This window comes from Aquila chrysaetos, chromosome 9 (genome assembly GCF_900496995.4).
Source record: "Aquila chrysaetos chrysaetos chromosome 9, bAquChr1.4, whole genome shotgun sequence".
NCBI classification, from domain to species: domain Eukaryota; kingdom Metazoa; phylum Chordata; class Aves; order Accipitriformes; family Accipitridae; genus Aquila; species Aquila chrysaetos.
This window is the reverse complement of record NC_044012.1, coordinates 34666838-34694087: the sequence shown is the minus strand read 5'-3', so window position 1 is coordinate 34694087 and position 27250 is coordinate 34666838. Positions and strand designations below refer to the sequence as shown.

The window sequence follows — 27250 nt, the reverse complement described above, 5'->3', positions numbered from 1 at the left end:
CAGAAGAAGAGTGTTCATTTCACACCTTAATAAGGCAATGTAGCCTTCACGTAAGTGAGCAACTGAAGATACCAATAGAGATTTCAATTAAAGCTACCTGGCTATCTAATGCAAGTCTTGAAACTTAATTGTGGGGGAAAAAAAAAAAAAAAAAGAAATATGTCTCCAAAATCCTTGGCCACAGAAGAATAGGCTGTATGCTTTTACTATATCTAGTCAAGTCAATTTAGTTTTTTCTTAGGAGACAAATCCTTTAAAAAGGAATCCTTAGAAATAAGTCAATTAGACCTCACTTTATGAAGGTCAACATTTGGAACATATTTCTTCATGAGCTAAATGTTTATGTTTACATAGAAAGGAGAGTTTGATGTCTAACTACCCTACAAACAAAAGCTGCATATTGCATTGTTAGCCAAGCTGGGATGTAAAAATTCCAAGCTCCTATATCAAAAGAAAAACACAACACCCCCAACCCTTAAAGAACATACAACCGAAACGTAAGCCAATACGTATGGTAGTTTACAAGGGTATAGTTGGTTTTGAAACTCATTACACTCAAATATAGCTACTTCAATTGTCTGCCTTAAAATGTGTTTTCCATAATCGATTATACCCCAGGTTTGCCTAAGACCAACTATTCAACAATTCTGAAAAAATCCCTTCATATGGTACAATTTACTCGAATTTTCCTAGAAAGTGCACATTTGAAATATTAGCAACTGTTTGGTTTACCAATGCAATAAAAGTCTCAATATGAAACATGCAGCTCACTGAATGAATGCATTAGACTAAATATATGGTATCTTCAGGTGTACGTTGGGGTGCTTTACCAAGTTGGTTTTTTTCATTAGAATTAGACCTTGATTTAAAATCAAAGTAGGCTTGAAGCCCCTTTGCTTAATTCACTGTTGCACAACAAGCCAGTAAATTGCTAATGTTTTAACTTGAACTACAAGATAGCAGGGGTCCCTAAGGCATGGATTCTATTATGAAAATATCACCTTAACTGATAGTATCACATTTTGTCAGCCAGGCACTGTAGTTAGGATAGGCTGAGTATAAGTAGTTTTAGCATTTTCATTCAAGTGCTTTTGATGATTGAAAAAAACAGCTGTTTAAAATATTTAGGAATGCTGTCATCTAGCTATCGTACAAGTGTTCACCTTCATTCAGCAACCTCATAGCTGCAGCATATACATCAAGCAGTCAGGGTCTTTAAGCTTTCTTTGATTGCGATTAAGGTTCATTTTAGCTTTTTCTTTTTCCTTCTTTCTTTTTTCTTTTTCTTTTTTTTTAAGCCAGTGTGCCATCTTCTCAAATATGTACATAAAGTTTTCTAGCCAATTTTAAAGAAAAGGCATTTAAAGGACATTAAAAAATAAGTGATCATGTAGCATTTTAAGTAATTTCTTCTGAAAACAGTTTGGCTTCTATAGATTGCTAATCTGTAGTAATTAACACATCTATTTTTCTTAAATCTATAGCTACTCGTATCCCTCTTCATTTTCGTACTATCAGAGTACTGAAATGCAAAACCCAAACCAGTGTTCTGGGTTTTGTGGCCAGAGCTATGGCAAAAGAAGTGTATCCAACTTTCTTTAAAAAAGTATAACCAAAACAGGGCTCTATTGGAGTGTTTTCTATTGTCTATACTTTTTCTCAAAATTTATGTATCTTCTGTAAGGCCATATGGTATTTTCAGCCACAAAGAAGAAAGGAACCAGCCCTTTTGTTTAAGTGGGTAATGGGACAAGTGATGTTACCAACTTTCTTGATGATAATAGCTTTTAAGCTTTCAAACATTCAATAAATTATAACAATGTACCTAATAGGTTCCTCCTGAGAATACAGGTACATCACGGAGAGCACCATCCCCCACAGTTCATCTCCATTCTGGGTCACCTACGTCACCTATGGGTTCTGGTAGTCCCGGGAGAGGCAGGGATATGTCCTCGAAAAAGAAAAAGGGGCTGCTTTCCAAAGGCAAGAAACTACTGAAAAAGCTTGGTGCAGTGAAATGATTCATGTACTCCTGGACAACTTGTAAAGCTTCCAGTCTGTGTGTATTTTTTTTTTTTTTTTAAACGTCAAAACTAGGGCTTTCATGACTATGCAGTACAACTTTACCAAAACTTTGCATTTTTAAGTCTGACATCAGTAGAATCATGTGAATTGCTTAATCAAAACAGCAAGAAAAAAGGAAGTGGATTTGTTGTTGCAAATATCTTTTTTTCTTTAAAAAAAAAAAAAAAAAAAAAAAAAAAATTGTGGGATTAAGACCAGAAGAACATGGTTTGATTTGAAGTCAACTCAACACCTGCAACTCCATTGGATAAATCTCAGCCTTTAGTCTCCTTTAACCATGAGTGGGGGGAAGAAAACTATTCATTGAGTCCTGGTTCAGAGAGATCACCCCACTGTATCTAATCTTTATCATAAGCAAAAATGGTCTTGAAACTCCTAGTTTAATCAGCCTTGATGTTTTGCCTTATTAATGCACAATGATTTGTACTGTCTAATAAATATACAGCGTATACTTTGTATGTACTGTGTATTCAACTGTCTTCATATTCCCTAAAACATGGTAATTTAAGATCAAGTACTATGTTACTGACTCCATTCAATGTCTGATGTAACTCCTGGGAGTTTGAAAGTGCTGTGCAAAATGCTTTCTTTCTGGTTTTTGCTGCTTTTTTTTTTTTTTCCTAAACCAACCCCCTTGTATCAATTTCTTTTGTCAACATTTTCACTAAACTGAAATCAGATACAGTGTAAGTTATTCAGAGACTCACCCAGTTTCAACCATACAACTTCCAGTTTTGGAGTTCCTGGTTCACTATTCTAAATTACCAGGGGAAAAAGCCAGACAAACAAACTAATAAACAACTCTACAACAAAAAACCTTTACTCCCCAACTTTTCTTCCTGTGGAGGTACAGTCCTAAGTTAAAAGGTATTTTCATATTGCTGATGTCAGATTCAAGATGAAGTGCATGTCTAAAGTAAAAAGTGAACAACTGTGTTACATACACAAGCCGTAGCCAGTAAAAAGGCTGCAACAGGTGATAATCAAATATTAATTGCAATATTGGCATCTCAAGAAAAACAATCTTACACATTGATGGCAGTCATTGGCTGTTACTATTTTGTAATTCTTGTCCATTTGTAAATTGTTTTTACTGTTTATACATACTTTTCAGACTGCCTTTCTTTTTGTAATTTATGGAAGGTTTATAAATGAATGATCAAAGCTTCCCCATTGTGTCTTCAGATAATAATGTAAATTACTGTAAGATACCGTGTGCTAGATTGTAACATTTAATTAAAGAAAATAACTGGCCTAAATTTGTGGTAAAGTACTGTGTGGGTGTGTGCATGTGTACAACTGTTGTGTATTATATTTTATATAAATAAATAATTTGATATTTTGTAGAGTGCAGTATGTTTCATGAATCTACTATATCAGCTGCTTGATCATTGTGTTAGCCTTCCCTCCCCTTCTAAAGGATTAGACACAAAGGGCAAGATACGTGCCCAGGGAGCAATTATTAAGCATGCAGTAATGGTGCAGGCTATGTGTTCAAACACTGCACCCACGTGGAGAAGGAACAGTCCGCAGTGACCGTTTCCTACCTTTCCGTAGCTGACTAAGGAAACAGCTGCACTAGCTCCGCTTCTGTTGACCTCAAATGATAGAAACCAGATCAGAATGAATACAGGTATAAATAAGTGATACGTAACTAGGAAGAAATACAAAATCCTAAGCACCGAATAGGGAAAGCTACCACTCTATGACATCAGAAAGACCAAAATATTTGCCAAAAAAACCCTATGCATCTTTTCATTACAAATTTCACGTGGAAGGAAGAGGTTGGTACAGTTCTCTCAGACTAGGAAAGAAAAAAACCTGAACTGAATACAAGTTACAGAGCTCCCTCATTTTTCAGAACTGTCAACAGCTGCTGGAGTTTACTGTAGAATAGAGGCTCATCTAAATGCAAGACTCCAGGGCTTTCCAGAGGTAAAGAATTCTTAGAAAGTTATGCTAGCATACATCACAAAGCATGCCCAAAGCCCAGTCCTGAAGTACGTACGCAAATACATCTAACACAACCAAATGAGCAAGGATTACAGCAACAACTTTATTTAAATCTCACAAAGAAAAGGAACAAGCTTCAGAACAAGTTAGTTTAAAAAAAACAGCACTAATCCAAATTCTTCCATATGCGCCTAGTTTGACTCTGCGCCTGGTAATGCAAAATCTGAAATCAACTTTCATCAACACAACTGCTACTTGCTTTACAAATTAAGCTATTCCTGCTGAACAGTTACCAATGAAAATCCTAGAAGTACAATACAAACCAAGGCCTAAGCACTTCCCATTACTTGGAACTGCACAACCAAAAAAAAAACCAAACCATGAATAGTAAAACTATCTACTTTTGTGCACATCAGTGCACTGATACTCTTTGTTGGAAATTACTTTTCTCATTTAACAACCATGCAATTAAACAGTGTCAACCAAGAAATTTAGTTCATTTCAGTTATGAATTTGCAACTGAAATGATTTACTCATACTGTGTAGTCAATATGAAGTTACAAGACTAAGAAAAAGCATGTCAATAGGATAGTCCACGCTAAGTCACACAGCCCCCATAAGAGCATTCAAGCTTAGTCAAAGCCATTGCTTTTTTGTGGAGAGAATAGCCTTAGATAATAAAGGTGTTCCTATAGCTGTGATAAGATACAGAAATAATTTTGCCTCTGACACTCATTCCTGAAACTCTGGTATGCACAGAACTTCCCTCTCAGCTATGCCAGTTTGAAGACATCCCACTTCACTTCCCTCTACTCCTAGGGGAGACACAAGTGAGCACAAGACAGTTTCTAGTTGGTCTGCAAATCACTTACAAGGGCAAGTATTAAAAACTCTTCCACAGGTTTTGCAGCACTATTAAAACAAAGCCTTGATAACCAAGAATGTCTGATAGCCTCTTTTTAAGATATGAAATAGTTTAGAAGACAAAATTTTGCCCTCATTTTAACAGCCAAGAAAAACAAGGAAGCAACAATTGCATTTTGAAAAGTAAAAGTGTAATGTGCTAGCTGAAAAAGTTTGGATTTTGGTCTGCATAACTATATAACTTGTATGCTAAAGATAATTCTGTGTAAGACTTCCCCAAAACATAAATAAAAATAAGAACAACTAGTAATCATTTGTGAAGAATCCCAGAAATGCTTTAGTAAATAAGTATTAAAAAAAAATAATAAAAAATAGTCATTATAGCAAGCAGAGACCTATTCAAAATGCAGATATGCTATCTCAAGCTTTTTCCTGCTACAATGAAAATAAAGTTCACAACTGCACATACACACATCTTAAGAAAAAAAGAAAAAAAAAAATCAAACAACACCAAAACAAAAACAAACAACAACAAAAAACCCAACCAAAGCGCCACGCAAAACCCCAGACAATTCTACATTCCCAGGAACTATGCTACTTTTTTTAGCTGATAACTCAACTTCAAAGATAGTAAAGCCTGTCTGAAAGCAACAGGTTTGGTTCTCTGTGAATACTCTGACCAACAAGGAAAGCCAGTTTATGAGCATATTGGCAAGGAGCAGGTACTCTGATAACACCCTGCAGAAGAGAAGAAAAAAAAAAAAATTATTTTCAAAGTCATTTAAATAAGCATGCATTCACTGTAACAAAGAGAGTCCTGGAATTTAAGTCTGGATACATGTAAAATTTATGTTCCCTGTAGTTTATGCCCATTTGTGAAAACATTACATACACTGAATACATTAAAAAAGCATGCTTTATAGAAGAGCAGATGCAAAAACACTCCCAACTCCATTCCCGTCCTCACTCCAAAAAAGCCTCTTACACAGGTTTACATTTGATGCTGGATCTCACAGCATCAAGGTGGGACATGGGTAAGTCGTGAAATATTTATGATTACTAAACTGACAAATCTAAAGCCTACCTCAGGCATGACCTCACTGTGTCCTGATCTTGGTATGCAATAGAGGAAGCTTCAAGGGAAATGGAGGAACACAGTTCCATCTCCACACAAAGAAGTATTTCCACAGGTGAGAAACAATCATTTCAGTTTTGCTTTTGACATAGAATTTGGGTGTAATACTCAAAACAACAAGTATTTACTAGTAAGAATAAAAATGACTTTAATCTTCAGACTTTAGAGACATCATGTAATTATAAAATGTCTAGTTCTCAAACCACCACTCTAGGTCAAGACGCATACTTGCAGGCTTTTTGGATCTGCATGGGTGTTTTAAGGACACCTTTTTCTACCTTCTTGTGGGTTGTTACTGCATAGAGATGCACAATCTTAGAAGAAAAATATTATCATTTCCCAGAGGAAATACTTACCGACCAGTTATAGTACATGTGGCAAAGTTTGTAGGTTAAACGTTGTACATGATCTGGTTTCAGTTTGCCTGTGTCATAAATTACGTTGTAATGAGTGGGTGCAACACAACCATTTCTCACTGCCTGACTCACAATAAAAAAATCATACCTGTAATAGAAAAAACAAAACCCCAGAAGTCTGATACAGAAAGGGCTGCTTTCCGTAGAAAAATGCAAATCCTCAAGAATTTGTCTTACTTATTTTCTTCAAGTCACTTTATGGATATTTGAGTAAACTGCAAAAGTATGCCTATGTTTTGGTCACAAAATAATCAGTTTCCTCTCTTTCTGAAAGGCCAGGAGATCTGGAAGAATGTGAATAATCTTATTATATGGAACAGGTCTTAAGACCATGAAGATCTTAACCATTCATCATATACAGTCTTCCTCCTGATAACCACCCTGCACATGTACTTAGCTTATGCTCCTCATTTACTCTCACACCCTGAGCCATGTTTGGATGTTTGTCACCTATTGCAACACTTCGGACACCTGCAGCCAGTTGGTAAAACAGAAAAAAGAAAGGCAAAACTACCTATCAGAACTGTGTGCTGCCACAGATGACTGCATTGCTCCCTACGCACTTCAGCGTCCCCTGACCGAAGTCAAACCTTTCATCATATACTGAATATGCTTTGTATTTCCCACATACCTGACCTAAGTGCCATGGAGTGTGACTTACAAAAATGTTCATTAACAGCTAGCAAGTGAAGTCAATGAGATCTGTGTACATGTGCTACCTACACACAAAACTGTACAATTCTGAGTCTTCTTCTAGTGACTTCCTAGCCACCAAAGAGTATTTCCAACACTGGCTCATAAAATGCACCCTTACAAAGTAACAAAATTTATGTGCAACGTCACAACTACAGCCAGACAGAATTTAATTTCAGTTAAGGACAGCTGGGCAATCCTATCAATAGGTACTCATTTGGTACTAAACCTTTAAAAATCAAAAAAAGAAACACCAAAAAGTGAAACAGACACATGCTTAGTTAAAAGCATATGTAATACTCTGATATAGACAAATACTGCATATTGGAAACCATGAAATACTGCATAATAAATTAATGAAATTTAAGCTTGTCCATTTCATCTACACAGCCACTATAATTTCTTTTCACATGGACAGAAGCGTGGAAAGCGTTCTTCTACTCGATCCCACAGTCAATTTAATATCAGATATATTTCCTTTGTTATCAGGCTGCCAGCAAACAGAAGAAGTGTTACCTCTTTACTAACTTACCATTCTGGTCTGGTAACCTCCACGTCAACAACAGTACCAGGGGGTGGGTTTTTAAGTGCTCCACCACACTGTGCAAAGAACCTGGTATTCACTCGTTTCTTCACAACTATCACAGTAAGTCTTGGACTAAAATAAATGAAAATAAAAGAAAAAAAACAAAACTATCCTGAAAAACCACTCTGAGAGTATTTCAGGAGCGTATTCTCTAGAGCTTCAAATTTAAAGCAATTTTAGAGTTCTCCAGGGCATTAATTTCACATACAAATATTCACTAATTCATTGATTTAGATTAAATAGGACATTGTATATAAATAGGAGTAATAACTTTAGATATTTAGTTTCAGGTGCAACTTTGATACTATTTCTCACCAATGTAGCTTATATTTAACTTCACAGGGAGACACAAAACAGACCAAAAAGGGATCTTCTAAATAAAGATCTGATTTCTACTATCTCTCTACCTCATCTTTTCATATAAAAAACCACTGTGTTTTAACAGTATTTTCGGTAAAGAGCAAGCAATTAACAGAAGCTAGACAGAAGTAAGCACTTCAATTCCTACTAGCTATAACTTGTTTTGTGTCCACTTGCCTGCAGCATCAGGAAATATTTTCATTTTTCAGAGCAGATTAAGAAACCAAGTCACTGCAGTTGATTAAGTTTTAAAGCAGAATGTTGAAAACTGTGCAGAACTAAGTGACTGGACAATAGATAGTCCTTTCAGAACTGGGAAGAAAAAAATGGACCTACTGGACACATGTGATAGTAATCAAGCTATGATCAACCAGCTGGAAAAAAGTATTAATTACCACATGCATCAAGAATGCCAAAAGAGTATATGTGTATACGTGTGCATCGAATACTCATGGTGCATGTACTAAAAACTTTTCCTATTACATTACAAGTTAGGTATCTCAAATCATGTAAACAATCATCAGAAAAGCAGTTATTTGAGCTCAAGTAAAAATAAATAAGGATGAAAAGATGACACAATCTTAATCTGTAACCACTTTTTGTATCCCAGTGTGTATTTTTCTTGCAGTATAAAAAGGGTGTTGGCAGAAACAAACTTACTTGTAGTCTTTTCCAACACTCTTCAAGCAATCCAGAAATTGAGGCACTTCGTAATTAACCAAAGTATTTAGTTGTCCATCTCCTACACCATCACGATACACAATAATACGAGACGGCAAATAATTATTCCACTTGAACCAGTCTCTTAGAGCAGCTTAAAAAGAAATAAAAAGAGTAAAAGCTGTTAGCTATAATGACAATTCATTCCAAAACAAAAACGGACTTTCATTATTGGAAAAACCGCAGTAAGTTTTGAAACCTGAGGTCTTCAGTCTTTCAGTAACTTGAAACAGGTATGCATCATGATACACAAATGCTACCTGCAAAAAGAATTCTGGTTTACCTGTGTACCTACAAAAAAGAACGAACCTAAGAAGATTAGCTACTCGGCTGGCCTCTCGCACAGCAAGGAGCTGTCATCCTTTAAATTTGTCTGCTTTAAAGCATTCTTTGAAGCGTGTTGATAAGTAGTATTTAATTATTGTTAAGAAACATGGGAATCAATGAAAGAATGTACACAAAATGCTATTAATTTTCAGCAATATTTACAACTGTGTTTTTAATCTGTTTTTAAAGTGCAACTTGGTAACACCTCCCCTCAAGGCAGCTGAGGAGGTGTGTTTTGAGGAAGCTAAATTGTCATTCGTTAGATCTGACTCAACAAGGCAGAAAGCTTTCCCTTACTTTGCAAGCAGGCTTTGAGCCCATCCACAAGTTCTTGCCCACGACCTTGAACAACACAGCGGGAGAACCACCTGTGAAGGACAAAATAAAAGATGACCTTCAAAGTATTTCCCAGGCTTACTTCAATGAAGTTATTTTTAAAATGGCTATGACCACTTAGTCTTTATGGCTATTGTGGGTCAAGGCAGTCAAGCAAGAGTTAGCATACCATCAGAATATTTACCTCGCAAAGCCCCTGTGGTAGACAAATGCCTTAGCGCCATATGCAATTCCTGTCAAAAAACTTTCACACAAGTCAACTCAAAAGGCAGAAAAGCCTGTCACCCTGATGCCCTCTATTCATCCCAGCCTTTGCCCCACCATTTGTCCCCTCTCCCAAGCACTGTGGAAGAAGGACAAGGCTATTCCTTAAGGGATGTAGTGGAAAAAATAATTCATAATAGTTCTTGTTAACAGTGAACAGTAAATCAACTTGGACATTTTCATGATGGCCCACCATATTCAAGCTACTTTTCAGTTAAGAGAAAGATAAAGATTTTTTTTTTTTTCTTTGGCATTCAAATCTTACCGTGTCATTGTTTGATTCAGGCTAGCAACAAATCCTGCAATTGACTGCTTTCCAGATAAAGTGTCGTGGTAACAATCAATTCCCACAACCATTACCTGTTTCAGCTTAAAAGGAATCAATACAGAATGTGTATTAGTACATGAAGACATGCCAAAGCACCTATCATCTCCATCCTGTCGTGCAACAACATCATGACATAAGCTGTGTGGTTTCAGGACACTTAAGTAAACCACAGGCACTGAATTCTTGAATTAAATGTCTCCTTATGTCATATTTAACTTCATGCCTCTTCTCACAGACACAAAGCAAACTACACAGAGAACACTTGATTTTCTTTTTTTGAGGAAAAAGGCTTGCTTTTTAAATAAGGCTCAATAAAGAAAACAGTTATAATTTAAAAAAAAAAAAAAAAAGAATACTTACTGGGATCTCAACACTCCAAAGTTCTCCACCCATTTTACAGTTCATTTGTAAGGCAATTTTTGTTGCTATGGCCATAGCAGTCTGAGGCTTGCTTAAAGTGCGAGCAATCACACATTGACTTGGAATGGGACAATCTGTACATAAGTATTTCTTGATAGCATCATATTTATCCTTTCGGGAACTAGACAAAACACAAACTGCCTTTAAAGAAAAAAAAAATGTTTTTAAGAAGCTGCATTCTCAGATTTATGTAACAGTTGCAGTTCTTTAGGAAAAGTTTCTTATACTTAAGAGAATATTCAAGAGTTCACAGTGAAAGAAATACCTGGAAAGTTTTAGTGTCTATACTTCAGAGCCAAGTACAAAGGCTCTTTTCCAGAACAATACTCAGTTAGTCTGGAGTTGGAACAGGAGTACAAGAAGGCATGTAGTAGATATGCAGGAGCCAGGAGTTTTATTTCTGAGAATGAATCCCACTAGTCTTAAAACACCAATTACAGAGATTAACATGATTCGAAATTATGGATTCAAATACATACTATGTTTGTGTCAGGGGTAACACTTTGCTGTAAAACCCTTAAGTAAGCTTCTGTTCTATCATCTACTTCAATCCTGAAAAGGAGAGAAAAAATGCTTACAGAAAAAAAACCCAACAGCTATTGAAACTTCAACAAAAAAATAAATGCTCATTATGCACCAGTAATGTATGAAGTGTCACATTTATAGCTATTAATAAACATACAATATTCACACATTTTGAAGATTAAGAGGAATCACCCCCAACTTAGGCTTCCAAGTGCAATGAAATTCAAATTTAAAAGCAAGCACAGGTACTCAAAAGAAGATATTTGCAATGAGAACAAATCAGAATACATCCAAAGTCAGCAAGAAAATACATATTCCTTCTTGTACTAAATATAGCTCCACTTGAGAAGGTTTTGCTCAATGACTATATGTCTAATACTGTTTGGTTTTGGCATGTTTTAACCCCCAGTGAATGCTCTCACAAATAAAAGCATGAGTAAGAAAGTCAGTCACTAGAGAAAACTGAACAATTTGCATACTGAAAGCAACTTTGTTTTATTAAAAATCTCACAGAAGTCGGTAGTGTGACATACTATACTATCTCCTCATTTAACAGCCTAAGCATGCTAACAGATACACCTTAATAAGTATAAAATGATTTTTCCATCAGCTTTCTAAGGACACTTACATGGTTGCCTTGTTCATTCTGATGCCCATAGATGGCGTAACTTTAAACAGATTTTGAAGTAATGTATTAGCAGTATCATAGTTGCGCCGTGTATATATTAATAACCAGTTGTCCAGAGGCTTTGCACAGATTAAGGGAGCTCCCCTAGTTTCCTTTGACCAATCAGCAAACTGAGGATTGTAATTAAACTGTAAATAAGAGATGGTAGAGAAAGAAAATCAACACTCTACCAAACAAGCTATACCACAACTACTTCCTAATACACCTCAGGAACAGACTGTAACACTTCTGCCAAGAACAAATGACTTGATTTTTATCTGTTCTTTTACTGCTGTTGTCACTAACTTAAAATAAGCTCTACCTAGCCCTTTCAAGAAATCCTACACTCTTCAAATGTTTCATTCATAATTATGCAAAGATACTTATGATTTTTAGCCCAGATAAGTTGTTACTATTTGCTGTACATATTTTGTGCTACAAAGACATAGCTGTTTATGTATTGACATATTTTTCTCCCATTTTTCTTTTTAGTAAGGTAACTTCTTGAGAAAAAGAAAAGTAACTATTATAAAGAAGATATCAGATCATTCAATAACAAGAATAAAAAAAAGCTTTACCAAATACACAGATATACAGATCAAAATTCCATCTAGCATCCATTCAAAACAAACAAAAGATCTCTAATACAGAGCAAATATATAATGTTTTATGGCAATCTATGACTTAACTGAAATCTAAGTTATTCATACTGAAGACTCACCCCACGTTTGAGTGAACAGATACTTTATGTGTTCTATCTACTGAACTGAAATAATTGGTGGCTTTTCATTTGAAAGCCTTGATATTTTAATAAATGGAAACTAGTTAGAAACATCTCTAGTCTCCTATCTGAAATGACTTTGTTTAGACAGAGGGACCTTTTTGCAAGGAAGACACTATCGTAATGCAAGCCAGAAAAATCTTCAGGGTGTTCTAAACAGGAGACTTGCAAACTTCTTAAATTGTTTACAAGTCTCCTGTTTGGACAAAGTCTTGTGTATAACGTTTTCACTCATAATCCTTCATTTATAAACCAACAAGTAGTTTTTCCTCCCTTAAGAACTTGCTTCATTAGTGACAGATACAGAAGACTCTAGAAGTTGTTTTATTTACCACATTTCCTGATTGAAGGATCTTTTCTCCTTGAACAACTCTTCCCGTAAAGGATAATAAATTAGAATCAAAGCTTAAACCCCAGTCTCGGAGTTCCTTCTGAACATTGTCATCTCTGTTTAAAAACAAGATTTAAATTAAAACAAAGAAATTTGTTCTTGCTGAGACTTTTCTTTTTTAAAACCAGTAAGATTTCCAAAGTTTTGTTGCAAGAAATAAGTTTATCATACAAATTTTTCATGACAAAGAAATACCGAAGATACTAAGGTAGCATACTTTTGGATGTAGTCAATAAGTTTCCCAATTTCACGTTGCCTTTGCTCAGGTGGCAGTCGTGTATGAACAGCCAAGTCCTTCATCATATTAAAATCATTACGCATCTTCTCAGTTAATCCTGTTAACAGCAAAATCTTTTTCTGAGTACAAGTTAGATTAAGGACTAAGAAAAGTAAACTTGCAAATCATGCAGATTAACTATGCATGTACTGCAGACACGTAAAGTGGTGTCAGTAGCGATCAAGATTTTCAGCTACTCCGTGTACATACATTCCTATCTGCATAGAAAAAAAATTCTGGATTTTTGCACTTGAGAGGAAACCACACAGGACATGCAGCTCTTTATTTACATTTCTAAAGCAAAAAAAAACAGTGCTGAGATGGACAGATACTGCTAGTGCAAAGTGAGTATCTCAGAGGAAAATACCCATTTCCGTATCTTATAAAATTATCAATTTACAGTAAATTCTCTTTTTCAACAAAAGTTCTACCACCAAAAAGCTCCACAAGTTATCAGTGGGCCAATGTTGAACATGATACATAAAGACTATGCAATATCGAAACACCTCAAACTTTTCAGCCTCATTTAAATTAATATCTAATCTTTTAGCTACAAAACTTGTTTCTAAGCTCACATTTATACAAAAAAACCCATTTCTACTTAACTTGGCAAGAAGCTGCTGTCAAAATACCAGTTTCAGTAGGCATTATGGTTTGACAGATGCTTTGATATGAATAAATGCTACAGTACCTGTTAGGAAGCACAGCTCTGGAATTAGAACCACAGGTCCTGGCATGATGGTTCCTCTCCTCCTCCTAGACTGACTGATCAAGACAGGCTGGTTCAAGTCAGTAATTTCTTGATTATATTGCTGTATTAAAAATATGTATTGTATGTTAGTTTATTCATAACAAACACTCACTTTTCTTAGTAATAATGGTCACTTTAGAAAATGAGTATTTTTCCTAAAACAAACAAAAACAAAACAGAAGCAACAAGCAACATTTTCCAGTTAGCACATCTAACTTGAGAGGAACTGGTTTTGTCAGAAAAGGTCAAACAGGGAAGCCCTATTCTCTCTATTGGTGCCACCAAATTATTGAGTTGTAAGTGACAACAGAAACAATGCTTCTGCCTTGCTTGAGGCATTATCACCCAGAGTACCTAACTCAAAATTAGGGTGCTTATTCCAGTTCACTAATGGACAAGGTTCCTGCTCTCTAGAGCAATTTAATTCAAGACATCACAAGAATCAAACAAGATTCCAAGTGAATTTTCTGAAATTTAACCCTCCCACAAGTTTTCCTTGCATCTGGCAAGAGTTGGTCTGTCTAGCAATTGCTAATTTAGTTTAGAAAAAAGAAAGACGACAGAAAAAGGTGACACAGGCTGACAGTCAACAAACATACTTCATAGTTTGACTTTTTTTTTTTCTGAAAGAGAACCACACCTCAGAGACCTTGGATCTACCCCATCTCAAGGATAGCATTTACAAACAGAAAAGTGAGATCACACAGCAAAGGCAAGAAGGCAGAGAAAATTTATCATTTATAAACTCCATCCTGAACTAGAATGGATAACATAAGTTTTGCTCCTAGCTTATTAAGTCCCATCCTGTTTTACAGTTGAAACTGATGTGCAGAAAGTTACAGTTACAGTGGTAGGCCTCAATGGTAGAGAAGGTTAAGCTATGGAAGACATAGATAAACTTTGTCTCAAAGAACCAGAAGTATCAAAGAGGAACTTCTCTTAGGATGACTGCGCATATATTCCACTTCCAGTAAACTATCAGCAAACTTGCCGATGGTACGCTCTGCCCCATCATCCAGATCATTAATAAAGATGTTAAACAGGATTGGACCCAGTATTGACCCCTGGGGTACACTGCTAATTACTGGACTCCAGCTACACATCTTGGCACCAATCACCACCCTCTGGGCCTGGCCATTCAGCCAGCTTTCAATTCACTTCATTGTCTGCTCATCCAGCCCACACTTCACCAGCTTCTCTATGAGCATCTTAAGGGAGACAGTGTCAAAAGCCTTACTGAAGTCCAGGTAGACAATATCCACTGCTCTCCTCTCATCTACCAAGCCAGTCATTTCATCACAGAAGTTTATCAAGTTGGTCAAGCATGACTTTCCCTTGAAGCCGTGCCAACTACTCCTGATGACTTTCTTGTCGTTCATGTACCTGGAAATGGTTTCCAGGATTAGCTGTTCCATCGCCTTCCCAGGGATCAATGTAAGGCAGACTGTCCTGTAGTTCCCTGTGTCATCTTCAAGATAGGAGTGACATTTGATTTCCTCCAGTCCTCAGGTGCTTTTCCCTATCACCACCACTGTTCAAAGACTATTAACAGTGGCCTCACAATGACGTGAGCCAGCTGCCTCTGTTACTTGTAGGTGCAACCCATCAGGGCCCATGGCCTTAGCTATGTCTAATTTCCTCAAGTATTCCCTGACCTGATTCTTTTCCACCAACGGTATGTCTTCCTTGCTCCAGACTTTTCCCTGGTCTCTAAGGCCTTGCTAGTAAAGACTGAGGTGAAGGCAGCATTCAGTACCTCATCTTTTTCCACATCCTGTGTCATCAGGGGCCCCGACTCATTCATAGCAGTGGGGTCAAATTTTCCCTAGTTTTCCTTTTGTCACTTATGTACTTACAGAAGCCCTTCCTGTTGCCTTCAACATTCCTGGCCAGATTCAATTCCAGCTGGGCTTTGGTTTTCCTAACCTCATTCCTGCATGTTGGGACAATGCCCCCGTATTCCTCCCAGATTACCCGTCCCTGCTTCCACCTTCTGTATGCTTCCTTTCTGAGTTTTCCCAGGAGCTCCTTGTTCAACCATGCAGGCCTCCTGGCATTTTTGCCTGACTGACTACTCATTGGGATGGACTACTCATGCCGAATCATGATGCGTAGGTTACTTACTGCTCTCAGATTACATAGTATCCATTAAAAATAAAATTCTATTTAAAAAAATTATGAATTACAAATCCATGCATCATATGTAAACTCTAACAATGCTCTAACATTTCAAGTTAAAGCATAATGCACACGCTGACAGTTAAGTTTCCATACCCTTTTGTAGTAGTCCACGTAGCTGATCTCAGAACCATCTGCTTTTCTAAAGGTACACTGTGGATTGGCATCCCAGTCGATGTCATCAACTCTGTATGTTCTGTTATTGTACCTAAATAAACAATTTAATCATTTGGGTTTTTTTAAATCTTAACTCAAACAGTAAAGAAATAGAACGGCAGGATGAAAAAGTTAATAGCAATACTCATGTAAGAGGAAAGTTTTGCTCTTAGCAGCAGCAGCAACTTCAAGTTTTCAATTGTAACAGGCTATCAATTCTACTAAAAGCTAAATTGTAATAAACCCAAATGAAAACAGAACTAATCCAATATGTACTTCCTGCTTTTGTAAATGCTGTCACCTCGATTAGTTTGCTAGCTTGACAATGATACAATTTTCATGCTTTCTGATGCTTCATTGTATACTTCAGGACACGGAACATCCCCCAAAATAAACAGATGTCTAAGACGACAAGAGTCCAAAGAGACTTACTTCGTAAGAACAATTAAACCTATCAGCTCTTTAGCACAGGCATCTCTAAATCTTTGCTCTTCAACCTGGTAATACAGACTGTACATAAAATCCAACACTGTTTCACTGCGAAGAACCTTATGGCTCACATCTGTACATAACATAATGCTTTCCTCATACTGGAGGATAGAACTTGTGAAGCCCGGCCAAACCATCAACCTGCCAAAAGAGAAGATACAGAATCTTAACATGCTTTAAAGCATCTCTATTCTCACCCCTTGAGTTATTTCTGTCCACCTTCCCAGACACTAGAAAGTAGTCAAGACACAAAGAAACCATTATCCAAATATGAACAAGCTTTAAAGATTGAATGATTTAGCAATATAACTGAAGTGAAAGAAAGGATGCCTCAAAACGTAAGAAATCCATTTCACGCTATTAGTCTTAAATATCTTACATTAAAGTGTCTTGAATACCTATACACTTTGTAAGAGAAGAAGACCAACAGTTTATCTAGTAGAACACTGTCCAGTTTCTTCCATCAACCAGGTTACGTAGGCTAGGTTAACGGCAAGGAGTACACCACAGCCATGCAATTGGGCCCCAGTCAAACTCAAGCTCAAGCTTACTAACTTGTACAACAGGAGTAGTCAAGACACAAAGAAACCATTATCCAAATATGAACAAGCTTTAAAGATTGAATGATTTAGCAATATAACTGAAGTGAAAGAAAGGATGCCTCAAAACGTAAGAAATCCATTTCACGCTATTAGTCTTAAATATCTTACATTAAAGTGTCTTGAATACCTATACACTTTGTAAGAGAAGAAGACCAACAGTTTATCTAGTAGAACACTGTCCAGTTTCTTCCATCAACCAGGTTACGTAGGCTAGGTTAACGGCAAGGAGTACACCACAGCCATGCAATTGGGCCCCAGTCAAACTCAAGCTCAAGCTTACTAACTTGTACAACAGGCCTAGGGCTAGCCAGAAGCATCAGTCACCTTGTACAGGATCCTGGCAGGGAACAGGGACAAGACATGACAGCTAGAAATAGGTGCATTCTAGAACTACCCATCCAGTGGGGTATGGCCAGATATGAATTTAAATGGCAGATTAAATGGCCTTCAGAATGAAGGCTGGACACTCCTGAGCTTCAGAATTAAAGCATTCAGAGATCTCAGCCTTACAGACATTTAAGCAAGGTTTCTGATATTGGAGTAAAATGTAATAGTAGAACACACACTGGTAACGAGTAATGATATCTTACACATAGAAGAACCTAAGTTAGGAGAATGAGGTCTCATGCTTCCCAGAAATACCAGGTTTTAAGTCCATGGATTTATTACATGATAAACCACCAGAGCAGTATCAAAATATCATCCTTTCCCCCTGCACCCCTCCTAGAGCATCCTTTTTGCCAAACCTGTGATTAGGGATGCTGATTGGGTCACTGGGGTTGTAATAATTGCGTCCAATCTGCTGCAAATTCAACATCTTCAAAAGCCTGGAAGTTGAAATACAGATGTCATTTACCATTATTATTCAGCTTATCAAACTACGCATGGTCCCATCCCTCTGCACAACCTCATTTTTTTTCACCTGACTAGAGAAAACAGTCACAAATGTGAACTTTTGATTAAACTCAATTTAGAAAGGCCCTGAACACTTATTAATGATAATTAATCAGCTGAGAATAAGTTAGCATACAACCCAACCCTTTACCAACCAGTTGAAGGTAGCAGTCTAAACAAGCTACATTTCAGATGAACCAGGTAGTCCAGGTACCAAGTATACATGGAAAGACCACAGCAAAAAGTGTAATCTGCCAGTTCGAGGTCCTGCACTACTATTTGCTTTAAGAGGCAAATCCACAGACTCAAAAGGAGGGCAGTGACAGGACTAACTGCCTACAAGTTAGCACTCCAGTGTGAATCTGCTTGCTCATAGAAAAGGTATAAACATTTCACGCTAGCATGTGCCAGAAACATGCGTATAACTGCACATTAAAATGTCGCGAGATGTGGTTGGCCACATACTAACAGTAGCCTCAAAGGCCTAAAGATTTACATTTGTAATATTGATTTGTAGTCCATTCTTTGGAAAGGAAAAACTTAAGTCAGATATTTTTAGAATTACTTCTTATAAAGACATAACTTGGACAGCAAACCTTCTAAAAATGATGTTGTAAAATTGCAGACATGTAGGCGAAGTAGGTGGCAACTCATTAGTCAACGTGATTGTTATCTTCACATTCTCTCCATTTCGAGTCCTACTAAACACTTCAGTAACCTGAGAAAGTGAAGTTAGGTTAACAAAACTAGAGGCAAACAGGGCTATATCTGGACTTTGCTCCATTAATATCAAATTGGACTTGTACATTAAGATTCTAAGTAATAATTCAAGCCTTAGCTGAAACAGGAATTTGATTTCCTACTATGACTGTAAACTACAACCTAAAATGTTTCATTCATTTGGGTGAAGACGACTAATGGAGTAGAATGCAGGCTATCCCCAAAGCAGCTGAATTCAAGATGAAGACAGGGAGATCACTTACCAATTACCATCGCAGGAAAAAGACTCAGCTTGAGGAAATAAACTTAATATATTGCCTATTAATATATATTTAATTACTGATTCAGGTACTGGGACGCAAAAAGACGAACTTTAAAACACACAGTGAAAACATCTTCCCCATCTCGCTTTTCCAGGCTCAACTTCACTCTGGACTCCTCTGCCCCCTCTGTTAACACAACTGGTTACACTCAACCCCTTCAGTAAGGCAAGCGAGTGGCTCAAGGGGTGGAGGGGGGTGGAGGGGAGGCAGGGGTTACCATCAGTACATAGCGTTTTCCCTCTGCTCCTCCTTTCTTCTCAGATTTTTCTTCTGCTCTGGCATTTGTTCCCCACAGAGGTGCCATCAACTCTGCTGATGGGCTCAGCTTTGGTCTGTGGTGGGTCCATTGTGAAGCCAGCTGAAAATGGCTGCATACAGAACAGGGCAGCCCCTAACCTCTTCCCACAGGGGCCACCCCAGACCCCACCAGCTACCAAAATCTTGCCATGTACACCCAATACATCCACCCTTTCAATTATGTTGGATGTTAAAATACAGAAGTTATGAAAAGATATAAGCAGAAAGAAAACTAAAGGAAAAATACTGTCTGTGCTAACCACTTCTGTGCAGAGGATTATTCTAGCCTTTAGAACCTAAGCATTAGAACCAGAAGTTCTCTGATAATAGAACCAAATTTCTCTACACAAGCAAATTAGCTTATATTAATATATTCAATCCAACTAAATGTTGCTCATCAGACATCAATTCTCTAACTTCACCCAGACCAGTAAGAAACAAGTAGCATCATAAAATACAAGTCAAAATAAAAAAAAAAATAGCATTCTTGTATCACACCTTTTTCCCTAGTTTTTTTGGCAAGAATAATATTGATCCATCAAATGCATGTGTCTTTCCAATTAGCTCTTCATGCTGAAAGAGCAAAGCTGATCGAAGACGGCGTGCTTCCATCTCAGGACTATAGCCAACATGGTACTGATATAAAGCCCACTGGGGTCGAGACGTCAGACGAAAGTAATTTGTAGTTAATTTTACCATAATACCTGAAGAACCTAAAATAAGAGGCAAACAACTTAGTAGTTACAAAATTTTACCAGCTTATAGTAATTCAACAGCTTTGAGAAATTTTAAAAAACTAAGGCATTCAGACAAAGATTAGAGGTCAGTTGTGTTCTACAACTGTTCTAGCTCAGTAAGCTATAGGAAATGCTCACATAGGCATAGTGTTATCATAGACACTAACCCACTTAGAGCTTTTTATAATTCCTTCAGTTGTCAAGAACACTCTCGCATCAAATGAGACAAGCATTTAGATCAGTAACCTGTCTCCCAAAGGGTTAGTACCAGGTACTAGAGATGAATTTCCACCAAAACATAAACTTCCTTTGTGAACAAATCAATCTTTCTTTACATGAATCATAAACATGGAACAAAAATTAACAGTATCAATCACTAGAGATATCCACACTCCCATTCATACGTGACAAGATGACATTTGTTTTGGTATTTCAAGATTTTTCAAATAAACGAACAAGCAAACAAACAAACAAAGCCACAACAGTAAGAACTAGCTCTAGATCACTCAAAGTATTTCTTCCCATTTTTTCATATGTCATTTCAACTTCTTTTAGACTTAAAGACACAAGCCTAATACAAAAAATACATTGCAGATAATTATGGATCACCTATTTTAATTTGGTTTTCATTACCCATTTTTTTCCTACCTGAAATACAACACCCCAGATGAAAACAAAAAAATCCTACCACATACAAAGCATGTATATTACACTAGAAAACTGTACAGAGCTATAAATAGAAGACAATAAGGCAGCAATACAGCTGCCTACAAGGTACAGCAATCCATGATCTAGCATCAGCATAGCTCTACATAGAAAATCTAGGTGAGAAAGAAAACAACTATACTGCTTCTGGCCCAAAGTGACTTGAGCAGAACTAAGACCTACCATCCCTGGGCCTGTGGCATGCTGCACTTATTCAACTAAGCAAAAGTGGACTACAGTTGCTGTTATATTGTTGTGATGTCTCACAGAGTCACTTGCAATACAAAACTATTACCAGCACAGAACCTGCACTGTTGAACATTAAAAAGGATTGCGTTCTAGCAAGAAGGCAGGACCATCATGACAGCCTGCTTTCACTTCTTTTCATATGCATGATTTCATCTCAAGGGAAGAAGCATATCACCTTTTATTTAAACCAAAAAGTTTCTTCAGAAAGGTCTCAAATTCCACATTTATTACAAGATCTTTACAAATTTGGTTAGGTCAATGTGTTACAAACCAGAACTTCTAGAAGCAAACCTACAGAGTCCTGAAGAGTCCTGCTTGAAGAAGTGCAACATACAAGGATCATCATTTATGTCTAAATAGTTGCAATTTAAAATGCTACACAACTTCTGTCTGAAGCAGTGTGCCATCAGACATGTCATCTTACTGTTCCTCTTCAGATACTGGGAGCAACTTATATCTTTTTTTCCAGTACACAATGATGATTTTTTTTTATTTGGCTCTCTAGGGGATACTAAAAGCAGAAACAAAGCAAAACTATTTTTCATTTCAACTTGCTTATATGTCTATAGTCTAATTGAACATACCAGTTTTTGATTCTTGAACATGTTCTATGGCTTGCCGAGTATTTATCCCAAGGTCATGGAAATCTCTACGACGTCCACCCCTATCTGCTAAAGACAATTCTTGAAATCCCGCAGAAATCTGTAATCCTATTGTTTTGAAATTTGAGGAAAAGTAATAATTACAGTCAAGTCTTATATACAAATAAGAATTAAATACAACTCAATTTTGAAAGTCAGATATATATCAAATCAAGAAAAATCATGAAATACTAAGTTTCAGCTTTTGCTATGTAGTGAATTAATCTTAAAATAGCATTCAGGTAACACATATTAACTTCCTAAGATTTACAGACAGTTAACTAGTAAGCAAACAGAACAGCTCACTAGCCAGATGAAAAAAAAAAATGTAAACCCTCCAAATCAATAATCTCTTCTGCAAATACAAGGAAGATTCCTTCCATTTCACCTCCAGCTGGCACCAAAAAGTTTAAATACAGTGTTATCATAGAATCATAGAAATTATGTGAAATAGGTAAGAAAGTTTAATTTCCTTATTAAGACTCAAGAAAAATAATTAAACATCAAGATGAAATGTACTATTGATATTCATGCAGTTAATTGTGACAAGTGCTATCTAATTTATTTTTTTAAACTATTTTGATAGAGGAGATGGTACAGATGGAGTTGGAGCACACTGAAGATAGTTTTCAAAATTCCTGGTTCAGTTATACTGCACCTTAGAATGACAATACTGTCATCACAAGGTATGTACAGTGAACTTTGCTCTTTGGGCAATGAACTTTTTCACCCTTTCTGACCTTCTGGCCTTCTCCCATTCCGGCCTTGTAGAACACTCTGAGAGCCTCTCTGTCGTCCATGGCCACCAGGTTCTTCTGATATTGATGGAGGAACACGTGGCTGCTGAGGCTGCCGACGCCCAGGTTGCTGACTTGGCAAAGTTTGTTGAACCTGCAACAGTTGGGAACAACTCTTCCTACTGCAACTGAAGAAACAGCATACTTCCAAGACTACAGCTAAACAAAGTCACTAACCAAGTACAGAATGCTCGAATATCCGAGTGTAACAGTTGCTTAAGTTTAAATCTTTCTTCCTATATTAATGAGCAGAGTTATTACTCTGTACTTCAAACTCCAAAATAATGGGGTTCAGGAAATTTTTTTGTCACTTAATATTCATTAAACTAGTAGCAAATGCAAATGTTCTCTTTCCAAGCTCTAACTAAAATTTCTGGACTTCTCATTTTTAACAACCTCTCTGATACTTCAAGCAGCTGACTACTTATTTTATAAAAACAGCTTTTGTAATTTTAGTGTTTAGTGGATAAACAGTATTAAGAAGTGTCATGCCTGGAAGAACGGCAACACACAACCTTCAGCCATGAGCAATCCCACAATTCAGAGTTTCATGTTACCAGACTGCAGTCTGCCCCACAAGCGAGTCCCTCCAGGAATAATCAAGTTCTCTACTTCAAGTGTAAGCAAGCAAGAGGCCAATATCAAGGATAATCATGAAAGCTGAGCTAGAGAGCCAGCCTGGCTCTGTCTTGCCCTACAACATAGCAGTAGGAACCCCCTGAACCAGTGTCACACAACCTGCCAGCAATCCATTGCTGGAGTTCCTCCACTCCTTTGCTCTCAGAGCTCTTGGTACGTGTCTTGTAATTCCCATATGCGTGTTCTGACACTGAACACAGGATCAGTAACTAAGGAGGCCCCTCTGTTGTTATACTCTCCACCTTATTTTTACACATTATAAGATCTGCAAAAGTACACCCTCTTAAGAAGTCTGAAAATACCCATAAGCACTACTGCAAAGATTGAATGTACACAACCCTAAAGAGTACATGTGAAAATTATCAGTCCAATACTATCACAGTAACAGCACATTATCACAAGTTTTGTGCTCCCTGAGTATTCATAAAAGTAGTTCAGGAAAGATCAGTTCTGCTTTGGCTCTCTCACTTATATCCTATCCTTGCCCCCAAAGGAAGTGGCAATGTCACATACATGGATTCTCTAGTCTGACAGCCAGGCACTGAACCCCTCTATTCTGAGCTGACTATATTGCTTTCCCATCCATTAAAGGATCAGAGTAGAGCTCTGTGTCAAGTCATAAACTGAAGGAAGAGTTTATACTGGGATAGGGTTTACTGTATGGGTGGGGGGAACGGGCTTTTCAACAATCTCATTCTTCAAAGAACCACAAGATAATTCAGACTGGAAGAAGCCTCAGGAGGCCTCTAGCCCAACCTCCTGCTCAAAGCAAGGTCAATCGCGAGGTCTGATCAGGTTGCTCAGAGATTTATCCCATCTGCGGGGATGCCGACTGCACAACTTCAGTGGGCAACCTGTTCCAGTGCTTGACTGTCCTCATCATGAAAACATTTTTCTTTATGTCCAGTCAAAACAACTCTTCCTTCAATTTGTGCCCATTGTGTCTCGTCCTCCCACCATGCACCATTACAAAGAGCCAAGCTCCATCTTCTTGGTATCCTCCTTGCAGGCTGCAGCCTCCGCATTGGGAAGGACTTCCCAGGGACTGACCAACCTATCCTCTTTCCTACCCCTGCAGCAAGAAAGATGACAGGGTTGTCAGGACATTAGTAAGGAAAGGTAGGCCCCTGACCTCCTTAAACCCCACTAATGCTTTTTGTTAAAAACCTCAGTAATAAGAACTTGGTGTATTACGATACCTCTGTATCAGTCCAGTGTAAAGTCAAATGGTATGGTTCACTTCTACAATATATGGCTAGTTGTTCCCATCTTCCCCTGTGATCAGCACAGATTATGTTCTCACTTAAGCTGAGACAGAGCGCATGCCTAAGCCCTCATTTTCCAAACACTTAATATAAACCCTCTTATTCATTCCACAGCCTCTTTTCAACATGTCTTTGAAATGCTTCTGGAACTAACCCTCTTGGAGGGAGATACATGCAGTCTACATGGTAGAACAGTGGCAGCCTATATAGGAAAAAAAAGCCAAAACAGACTTTTCTCCACTCAGACTGCATCAATATTCACAGTCCATGTGAAGTACCTAAGCCTTACGATTTCCTTTACTTTCCTCTTTAACCACAGCAGGACACTGATACCACCTCCTGACTCCTGCTAACAATTCTATTCAAGTCAAAGAGACCAAGTTTGAAGTAATCAGGTCTTTCAGGTTTATAAATTCTGTTCCAGGTTCAAGAGGTGCATCACTGCTACTGCTAATGCAAGATGCATTTCACTATTTGAGAAACAGAACTGAAAACCACCTTCCATCACGATTTAAACTCATCTGACACTGGCAAAAAATGGACTAGGAACACTCCTCCCATCTAATCACATTCTCAAGTGAAAGACGATTATCAATAACTGACAAACTTGAGGAACTGCTTTAAAAAATCTCCACGTATGTGGCAATGGCTGCAAATACAGAAGTATCAGCCATTTTCAAGCTACAGTTTGACTAGGGCATATATGCACAAAACAAGCCCTAAACACTAGTTCAAACGCAAAGACAGAAAGTCCTTGATATTAAAATTAAAAACATGTCAGGACACCTGCCAGACCCAGGTTCTGCCCAAATATGCATCAATAGCAGCAGCAGCCTAATATATTCTGCATCTCTGCAGGGTATCATAGTGGACAAAGCAAGCTATGAAAATGCCTACCTATTTCCACTAGCTGTATTATGACAACTGTATTATATAATCGAGTACTTGTTTGTAAGCACACAAGAATTTCCTTAATAAAAACGAGTTAATATAACTATACACCTGACATAATATATACATACACACATATATCATCTAATATATATACCCAATATTAAAACAGGAAGTAGTTGAGCTATAACATTTCAAAGCCTAGCTGCGCTCATTAAAAAGAGAACCAACTTACAGGTGCAGCTCCTACAGAAGGACTAGTAGTCTCCAGTGCTGGAGGTCTTCCTCTTGCTCTGGCTCTAGCTCTTCCTGTCATCTTCTAAGACAAACCACTTACAGCATTAGTGTTCAATCTTCTCCTTCCCCCATCCTTATTCCAATAAATATTATGAGCAGCATTATTGCATTTGCCCTTGTTTAATTTCAACCAGTTCAGTAAAATATACCCTCCTCCGCAAAATTCCCTGCTCTTGGACCTGCACACTAACACAGCCATAACAAGCAGTGTGGGGAAGTTACAGCTTCTTGTAGTCAAGTTTGAACCCACTGGCACAGCCCAGCACAAATTCTGAAGCTGTGAAGAAAGTCAACTAGATTGGAGAGCATGGCAGGATCTGCAACCTCAGCCAAGCATTAACTCAGGGCCTACTCACGTTACTTTCAAGTTACACTTGAGACTCAACGCAGCCTAATCTTTTAACGTTGCCCTAGGAGCAGCGCACGCTTCACCCAAAGCACATGCCAACCCTTACCGCCTGGTCAGCTCCCCGATGATGCACACCAGCCCCAGAGACCTGTCCGTCCCCCCCCCCCCCCCAGCAACCCTTCCTCTCCGCGTGGGCTCAGCGTGTCCCTCCCCACCCCCCCACCGCCAGCCCGGCCGAGCCCTCGGCGTTACCTCAGCCTGCCCCCGGGCCGCCAAAGGACTCTCCTACCACCCCAGCCACACACAACAGGCCGTCCTCTTCACGACGCCACACGACTTTGTTCCCGCTAAGGCCAACAGCCACTCTCGCAGCCGACGGTGCCCGCAGGCCGGTCCCTCGGGCACAAGAACCACCCGCCCGCCCGGCACCGACCGACCCCGACGGACCGGCCCCCGCCCCTCAGGCCCACCGCGCCGCGCGCAGGCGCGCACCTCCTGGGCGGCACGCGCTGTGGGTGCAAGGCGGGAACGCACGCTCTGCCCCGATTGGCTCCTGAGGCCCGAGCGCTGCCGAAGAGACCCGAAGGGCGGCGGGCGGAGCCGAAGATGGTCGCAGCGCAGCGCCCGCCCGCTCGCCGTCAGTGCTCACCCCGTCCTTCTTCGGGCGGCAAATGCAACTGTGGCTGGGCCTTTCACCTGATAATACTGACGCGCTGTTCTCCGCGTGGTGAGGTTCGGGGGGTCCCGTCCTCCCCCCCCCCGTCAGCCCCCGGCGGCCTGTGGCGCGGGCGGTCGGTCGGCGCCGCCTCAGGAACGGGCCCCTCGGGCACCGCCACCCCCCGCCGCCTCACTGCTGCAGCGGCCGCTGGCAAAACCGGGCTCCTGATTGATGCTGGTCGCCTTTGGGAGAGGAGAGTTTTCCCGCTAGGAATTATTTCCTCTTCATGCCGTTTCTTGCTTGGAAAGTAAGTTAACCAGAAGGTGGAGCAATAAAACAAGAAATCAAACTCTGAAGTTGTTTCAGTGAAGGACTGCATTTGTCAACAACATCTACAACGATGCCGCTTAAACTTCTTGCTCTTTTCCGGAGATGTACAGAATACGGACAGAAGTTGTTGGCAATGGACACGATGTGCGTAGCG

The 27250-nt window shown here is 38.6% G+C and overlaps 2 protein-coding genes across 17 annotated transcripts in view; one reads left to right on the top strand and one right to left on the bottom strand.

The window, feature by feature from the left end:
• The window catches only part of RIMBP2 (RIMS binding protein 2), a 174872-nt gene extending 171441 nt beyond the window's left edge, over window positions 1-3431 (top strand). For 10 of the 16 annotated variants that reach the window (XM_041126388.1, XM_030025549.1, XM_041126390.1 and 7 more), the window contains one exon: window positions 1833-3431. In XM_041126388.1, the coding sequence (XP_040982322.1) occupies window positions 1833-2021 (189 nt within the window). In that variant the 3' untranslated portion in view covers window positions 2022-3431. Of the gene's footprint in view, window positions 1-3 lie in introns of all 16 variants that reach the window. The other 6 variants (XM_030025551.2, XM_030025544.2, XM_030025550.2 and 3 more) reach the window with 2 other exon arrangements.
• Window positions 3432-4123: 692 nt separating this feature from the next.
• PIWIL1 (piwi like RNA-mediated gene silencing 1) lies at window positions 4124-26660 on the bottom strand. The gene is made up of 21 exons (XM_030025555.2): window positions 26601-26660; window positions 25698-25778; window positions 22611-22761; window positions 21814-21939; window positions 20037-20251; window positions 18795-18916; window positions 18051-18131; window positions 16646-16843; window positions 16154-16265; window positions 13820-13940; window positions 13069-13186; window positions 12793-12907; window positions 11641-11828; window positions 10967-11039; window positions 10428-10628; window positions 10005-10108; window positions 9437-9507; window positions 8753-8906; window positions 7679-7804; window positions 6394-6541; window positions 4124-5640 (listed from the first exon to the last, which is right to left on the bottom strand). Exons 2-21 carry the CDS (start codon window positions 25776-25778, stop codon window positions 5524-5526), a joined length of 2622 nt encoding a protein of 873 aa, XP_029881415.1. The 5' UTR covers window positions 26601-26660; the 3' UTR covers window positions 4124-5523.
• Window positions 26661-27250: the final 590 nt, after the last annotated feature.

Coding starts and splice junctions, on each gene's coding strand:
- PIWIL1 (XM_030025555.2), bottom strand. CDS start 25,778: ATGACAGGAAGAGCTAGAGCCAGAGCAAGAGGAAGACCTCCAGCACTG. Junction 16,266..16,645: donor GGTTTAATTGTTCTTACGAA/GTAAGTCTCTTT, acceptor TTGTTTATTTAG/GTACAATAACAGAACATACA. Junction 10,109..10,427: donor TTTGGAGTGTTGAGATCCCA/GTAAGTATTCTT, acceptor ATTCCTTTTAAG/CTGAAACAGGTAATGGTTGT.